Source organism: Erinaceus europaeus, chromosome 10, assembly GCF_950295315.1.
Source record: "Erinaceus europaeus chromosome 10, mEriEur2.1, whole genome shotgun sequence".
NCBI classification, from domain to species: Eukaryota; Metazoa; Chordata; class Mammalia; order Eulipotyphla; family Erinaceidae; genus Erinaceus; species Erinaceus europaeus.
In genome coordinates, this window is record NC_080171.1 from 67629091 (window position 1) to 67636864 (window position 7774).

Below are 7774 nucleotides of genomic sequence, written 5' to 3' on the forward strand. Positions count from 1 at the left end.
TTCATCATTTTCTCCATGAACTCCAAATCCATTACAACTTTTATGATCATTACAAATGGCATTTCATTTTGGATTACATTTTCTATTTGCTTCTAGTGGGTGAAAATACTTTTGATGAGCTGGGTATGCACAATCTCACTGCTCCCCAGTATCTTTTTTCATTCAGACAAAGAGACAGAGGAGAGATGTCACAGCATCAGAGCTGCCCCTGGCTGCTGGGTACTTCCATGTGGAGACAGGACCTGAACCATGTAAATAGCAAGGTAGGTGTCCTACCAAATAAACTATTCCTCTAACCACAAAACTCATTTTTATATGTTGATCTTATATCATATTAACTTGTTAAACATTCCCATAGATATGATAATTTCTCTGCAGATTCCTTTGACTATTTCATAAAAGCAATTTATCATCTGTTTGAAAATAACCTTTACATTATCTCAGATAAAGAGAAGTACCTCAAAATCAATCACATTTTACTTTTCCAACATTCTGGAACAGTCAAGTAACAGAATCTCAACTGTGAGTAAGAAGACTTAAACAAACCTGCGTGGCCAAGGGCATCCAAAAAGGCCTGGAACCATCCATCCTCCTGAAGCTCCAACAGGCACCTGAGAAAAAGTGAAGCTGCCTCCATTGCACCCTTGTTGTTTTTCTCAGCTTGAATACACTGCACTTTATCTACAAAGAGAAACAGAGTTGACTATTCAGACTGTAGAACTCACTGAAAGAAAAATCTGAAAAGGGTTGTCAGATCTTCTCAGATCTTCTCAGATGACAAAGAAATCTGTAATAAATCATAGTAATGGAGGAACTGCAGGCAAAAAGAATCTCTGCTCACTCCCCACGCCCCATCTGTGGAAGTGTTTCCTAGGTTTGGAACAAGCTTAAGGACAGTCTTTTTAAAAGGCCTATCATGGGGGCTGGGTGGTGGTACAGCGAATTAAGCGCACATGGCATGGGTCTGCAGGTGTCAGTCTTTCTCTCCCCCTCTCTGTCTTTCCCTCCTCTCTCCATTTCTCTCTGTCCTATCCAACAATGACAGCAATAACAACAACAATGGGCAACAAAAGGGAAAAAATAGCCTCCAGGAGCAGTGGATTCATAGTGCAGGCACTGACTCCCAGCGATAACCCTGGAGGCAAGAAAAAAAAAAAGGCCTTTCTGGGGGTCAGGTTATTACACATAAGGATCTAGGTGAAGCAAGTCGGTAGGTGTCTATCTTTCTCTCTCCCTCTCTGACTCTCCCTCCCCTCTCAATTTCTCTCTGTCCTACCAAATAAAAGGAATAAAAGCTGCCAGGAGCGGTGGATTCAAAGTGCTGGCACCAAGTCCCAGCGATAACACAATTAAACTTGGACTGGACTTGGTGTATTGCACCAAAGCAAAAGACTCTGGGGAGGTGGAGTCAGGTGGTGGTGCAACTGGTTAGATGCACATGTTACAATGTGCCCCTGTTCCCCACCAGCAGGGGCAAAGCTTTGCTAGTGGTGAAGCAGTGTTTCAGGTGTCTGTCTCTTTCCCTCTTTATCACCACTTCCCTTTGACTTCTGTCTCTATCCAGTAAATAAATAAATATAATAAAAAATTAAAAGGCTCTGAGGAAGGAGGGGAAAGGAGGAATGGGGCAGTGCGGGAAGCGCTTGGGTCCTGGTGCATGATCGTGGAAAAGGACCCATGTTAAGGGTGTTTTTTATTGCTACCAGGGTTATCATCAGGGCTTGGTGCCTACACGAATCCACAGCTCCCAGAGACGATTTTTTTTCCTTTTCTTTCTTTCTTCTTCTACTTGACAGGACAGATTGAAATTGGAAGGGGTAGTCCGGGAGGTGGTGCAATGGATAAAGTGTTGGACTCTCAAGCATGAGGTCCTAAGTTCAGTCCTCCGGAGCACATGTACCAGAGTAATGTCTGGTTCTTTCTCTCTCCTCCTAGCCCTCTCATTAATAAATAAAATTTAAAAAAAGAAAGGAATTGGAAGGGGAGGGCAGGGTAGAGAAAAAGCAAAAGAGATACTTGCAGCCCTTCTTCACTACTTATGGAGTTTCCACCACCCTACCCCACCCCACCCCTCGAGGTGTGGAGCTGGGGCTGGAAATTGAGTTTTTAACAGGGTGTGACACCACCCGGCCTGTCCCCAGTATGTGTTTTGCAGACAACTATCACAGACAGGTGAAGGGGTCGACTGGTGGAGCACCTAGTTGGGAACACGTTACAGGGAGCTGAGAAATAGTATCCATGTGTCAATAACTGTGCTGTAGATCATTACCTTTCCAATAAAATGATAGTAAAAAATAAACTATGGCAGAAAAGAGGAAGCAAGAGTTGCTAAAGAGAAAGAAGCACAGTGAGGTCAGGTAGCAGGAAGCTGTCCCCCAAGATACCAGTGGTCTGCATATACTGACTTGCTCCACCATCTCCACCTGTCTGGGGTGGGCATTTAATAATTTCCATTTTCGGGAGTCGGGCGGTAGCTCAGTGGGCTAAGCGCAGGTGGCGCAAAGCACAGGGACCGGTGGAAGGATCCCGGTTCGAGGCTCCGGTTCCCACCTGCAGGGGAGTTGCTTCACAGGTGGTGAAGCAGGTCTGCAGGTGTCTTTCTCTCCCCCTCTCTGTCTTCCCCTCCTCTCTCCATTTCTCTCTGTCTTATCCAACAACAATGACATCAATAACTGCAACAATAAAACAACAAGGACAACAAAAGGGAATAAATAAATAAATATAAATTTTTTTAAAAAAAGAAATCATTAAACTGTTAAACAGAATTGACAGTTGTCAAGAGACCGCACCATTTTACACTCCGACCACTGATTTATGATGGCTCCAATTTCTACACATCTTCATCAACACATTATATTGTCTTTTTAATTTTAGCCATCTATATTAGTTTCCTGGGACTACAATTACAAATCACAAATTGAGCTGAGGAAATTACTTAGCAGTAAAGCAAACATCTCACATGTAAGGTGCTGGGTATGATCCATTTTAAAAAAAGAAAGTCAAAAGAAGCAAACAGATTGCTACAAAACTTAATGGCTTACAATAATAAAACTCAGGTCTGAGGTGCTAGCACAATGATTTTGCACCGGTTCTGCAGGTGTCTATCTTTCTTTCCCCCTCTCTGTCTTCTCCTTCCTCTCTCAATTTCTCTCTGTCCTATCCAACAGCAACAACAATGGCAACAAAAATGGGGAAAATGGACTCCAGGAGCAGTGGATTAGTAGTGCAGGCACAGAGTCCCAGTGACAACCCTGGAGGCAAAAAACAAAAAGCTTCTGTCCACCTGCACAGCACCATTTATTCACCCACACCCCATCTCCTCCCAGTCTAGAGAATCCATCCACTTCTCCCACTCCTCTAGATTCCTCTTTGTCCTGTCTCTAGTTTTACCAACCCCTCAACTGTCTTGAAATCTTTGCATCTGCTAATCCCTCTCTTGCATCTATTTAATTTTTTAAAAGTTAGTTTTCTACAACACAAATCCAATCTTGTACTTCTTCAGTATGAATTTTCAGGGAATAGGTGGGGATAAATAGCATAATAGTTATGCAAAGAGACTCTCAGGCCCAAGACTCCAAAGTTCCAAATTTAATCCCTCACACCACCATAAACCAGGGCTGAGCAGTTTTGGTTAAAAAAAAAGAAGAAGAAGAATTTTCAGGGAATACGGTCCAAAACTGCTCATGTCCCCAGTTCCACCTGCTTCTCAAGTTTCATTTCTCTCAACTCCTCTCTCCTTCTCCATGCTTTAACCACATTAATATTCATTGGATTGTTCGAACACACTATTATCTCTCACCTTGGACCTTTGCACAAGAAAGGGACTTTTTACCTGCAACCTATTTTGTCTCTTTGTAGCTAATTCTCACTCCTTTAGATTTCAGTTCAAATACTATACATCTGGAAAGCTTTAAGTATTCTTTGTTTTGAACCTTTAATAAGAATATATATATATATAGATATAGATATATAGATATATAGATATATAGATATATATAGATATAGATAATACCGAGCTCAAGAACAGTGTGGTCACTGGGTCAAGGCTTAGGAATACAGCGACAGAGCTAGTCAACAAGAAAAACACAACAAAGACACGGGGAACTGGTGGCTGGCATGGTCAAGTCTCAGTCTCCTCATCATTAAGCAGCATGCTGGGGATCCCGCGCCGGACTCCGGACACTGCAAGGGTGCCCTCCAAGACCTCCACCTAGCACCTGATGCATCGCCCTGAGAAACTTCTTGTTCATAGCCCTCAATCGGGACTCTGAGCGCCTCTGCTAGTTGCAAGTTGTCAGCCGCCTCTAGCAGCGCCGCCCACTCCACCTTGGAGATCGTGCATCACAAACTCTGGGTTGAATTCTAGCGGGTTAATGCGGACCTAGCCGTTCTGGAGGCTCAGGGTGAAGGGGGGGATGGGCAATCCCTCACACGTGCGCTGTATTCTCTAGCTCTAAGTATTCTAATAGCACAAACCATCAAATAATTTATCTTCCTGTACTCTTAATTCAGTCATCTATTTGCATTCATAAGTACTTCATCTCTATTAGGGTGGTAGGGTGGCTCCATTTCTCCCTTTTTTTTAAAGATTTTATTTATTCATGAAGAAGATAGGAAGAGAGAGAGAAATAACCAGTTATCACTCTGGTACATGTGCTGCCGGGGATTGAACACAGGACCTCATGCTGGAGAGTCAAAAGCTTTATCCACTGCACTATCTCCCAGACCACATGGGTGGAACTATTTCTATCATACTCACCACTGGTTTCTCAGTTCCTGACAAACTGCTTCCTGTCTGATAACATTTGTAGTACTGTGTGTTAATTACTCCCATGTGTGTGCTCTTATCCTCAGAGCTTTAAATTCTTATTTTAATAAACGTCCAACTTGAGTTGTCAGGCATTATGCATTGGACGTTTATTAAAATAAGAATGTAAAGCTCTGAGGATAAGAGCACACACATGAGAGGTTATCTCCACAGTTTTATTTGTTCCAAGAATTTGTACAAGGGAAATTTTCTGTGGGCTTCTTCCTTAAAATCCCAAGCTACGTTGGTCACTTGGATATTATTAGTATTATTCTTCTTCTTCTAGCGTTTGCCCTTCTTCCGTAGCCAGTCAACAGCGTCAGGTTGAAAGCTGTCAGGAGCTGCTTGTTGCTGGCTTTGAAAGTGACTGGGATCCATGTGGATTCAGTCGGCTAGGAAGGATCCTCAGTTTCCCCAATGAATGGGTACTCACGGGATGCATCACGAGGAGGTCGATCCAATTATAATGTTATTTATTAATTTTTGCCACCAGAGTTAATACTGGGGCATGATGCCTGAAGATGTCATTCCCAGTGACTCCTCCCCCTCCCACTTCTCCCATTCCTTTTATTTGATAAGACAGATAAATTGAAAAGGAAGTAGGAGATAGAGAAAGATTTGCAGCATTGCATTACTGCTCTTGAAGCTCCCCCCTCTCTAAGAGGGGACTTAAGGGCTTGAACCCCGGTCCTTGTGCATTGTATTGAATAATGTGTACTGAACGGGTTGCACCACCACCCAACCTCCGGATTATTATTCTGTCACTATTCTCTGAAAACAAGTAGAATGAGAAAGCCCACTGTCCTTGGCATTATTATTTCATCACTCTGTCGACAACTTGTGGCTGGCTTGTGCAAAGCAATTAACAAACACTCCAGTTACCCATCTGCTTCAGTGCACTTTCCAGAAACTGTCCTAACTCAACTCACTGTTTGCATACAACCCTCCTCCTCTTTCCCCCAATTCATTTCCAGCACCAAGCGATTCAAAATAAATTTGCAAGATGGTCCTTTCTCTATCAAGCTGTATCTCATCAGATATGTGGCAATACCTGTAAAAGCCCCAAGCCATTCAGCCCTGGGAATCCTGTTTCTCCTTTAAATTCTGGTTATTTGTTTTAAAAGTCAGGGGACTTTATGCCTTCAGTTATTTGGAAATCCACAATTATCTCAATTTCTGTGGCACTCTGACAGCATTTTGTAATTATTTGTGTACCAGGATCCTTGCTAGCCCCTCGCACTCCTGAAGGCTCAGGTAGTAAAGCCTTTAAAAGAAAAGTTTGTATCTTACATCTGAATTTCTGATTAGCATTCATTGCAAAGCCAAACACAGCAGCAGCAGTCACTACAGGTGAAAACACAGGAAATGGACTGTGATTTGTTTCCCCAGCTTTTTACCCACCTAGATTTGCACCCCTAAGGGAGTCTGCAGAACCTCTCAGGAATTCGGTTTCCCATTTAGGTCCTCCACAGGGTTCCTCACACTCTGACACCCTTGCTTTAGAAGGCTACGGAAATCTAATCAAACCTGGGGTTTCCCAGCAGGTTACCTGCACTGGTTAAAAGTAAAGAAGGGGGGAAGGTTGCTGGGGTAGGGAGAGGGCCACTCACCCTCGCTAAGCCAGGGCGCCATGTAGCTGAGGATGCAGGTGGGGTCCAGCATCTTTCTGAGATAGTCGCCGAAGGCCTGAAGATTCCTCCGCTGCTCGGCCGTCATCCCTGCAGCCCGGCACCCGGCGATGAGCCTTCAGCCCCGCTCCCAGGCCCTTTAAAGCCAAAGCGAGAGCCGGAAGGGAGTTTCCGAGAAACTGGCCTCATTGGGGAGGCGACACAGCCTAGGAAACAAAACTTTAAAGTGAAATCGAAACTGCAAACCAGCAGCGAGCAGAGGGCGGGGTGGGGGCGGGGCCGCGGAAGGGGTGGGGTCTCGGGTGCAGGAGGGCAGGGCGGCATGGGTGAGGGGTGCCCCCCCCCAGCAAGGTGAACACAAACCAGGGTCCTGCACCTGTCACTGGTTTTCCTTCCTTTCTGGCTGGAGGGGAGCTCATCTAGGGGGCTCTGGCTAAGTCAAGAGGGACAGAAACTACCCATGGGGCTGTCTTTCTGATTTCCATTGTACTTTTAATTTATGTTTATTAGCACAGATTAATCCTTTATTTACTTTTTTTTGCCCCTTAATCAGAGCACTGCTCATCTCTGGTTTATGGTGTTGCTAGGGATTAAACCTGGGACCTTTGAGCATCAGATATGGAAGTCTTTTGCAGAACCATTATCCTATCTCCCCCACGCACCGCACCGTATTATTTTTCTTCCTTCTGTGTTTTGCATTTGCAGTGATACAGTTGAGAGACAATGAAGGGCATAGCTTTTTTTTTTTTCCTCAAGGGTTATTGCTGGGGTTCGATACCGGCACTACAAAGCCACTGCTCCTGGAGGCTATTTTTTTCCCTTTTGTTGTCCTTGTATATCGTTGTTGTTATTGCTGTCATTGTTGTAGAATAGGACAGAGGTAAATCGAGAGGGGAAGACAGAGGGGGAGAGAAATATAGACACCTGCAGACCTGCTTCACGGCTTGTGAAGCGTTCCCCCAGCATTTCCGGAGCTGGGGGCTCCAACCAGGATCCTTAGGCTGGTCCTTGCCCTTCATGCACCATGTGCTCTTTTTTTCTTTTATTTTTTTATTTTTTATTTATTTAAAAAAGGAGACATTAACAAAACCATAGGATAAGAGGGGTACAACTTCACACAATTCCCACCATCAGATCTCCATATCCCATCCCTTCCCCTCCCCTGATAGCTTTCCTATTCTTTATTCCTCTGGGAGTATGGACCCAAGGTCATTAAGGGATGCAGAAAGTGGAAGGTCTGACTTCAGTAATTGCTTCCCCACTGAACACGGGCATTGATTGGTCTGTCCATACTCCTGGACTGCCTCTCTCTTCCCCTAGTAGGGTGGGGCTCTGGGGA

At 44.3% G+C, this 7774-nt stretch overlaps 1 protein-coding gene across 1 annotated transcript in view; it reads right to left on the reverse strand.

Annotated features, from left to right (window-relative positions):
* Window positions 1-6695, reverse strand: part of RIGI (RNA sensor RIG-I) — a 46874-nt gene extending 40179 nt beyond the window's left edge. Inside the window, exons 1-2 of the mRNA XM_016191771.2 lie at window positions 6418-6695; window positions 547-681 (exon numbers count right to left, since the gene is read on the reverse strand). Of these exons, the coding sequence (XP_016047257.1) occupies window positions 547-681; window positions 6418-6523 (241 nt within the window). The 5' untranslated portion in view covers window positions 6524-6695. The remainder of the gene's footprint in view (window positions 1-546; window positions 682-6417) is intronic.
* Window positions 6696-7774: the final 1079 nt, after the last annotated feature.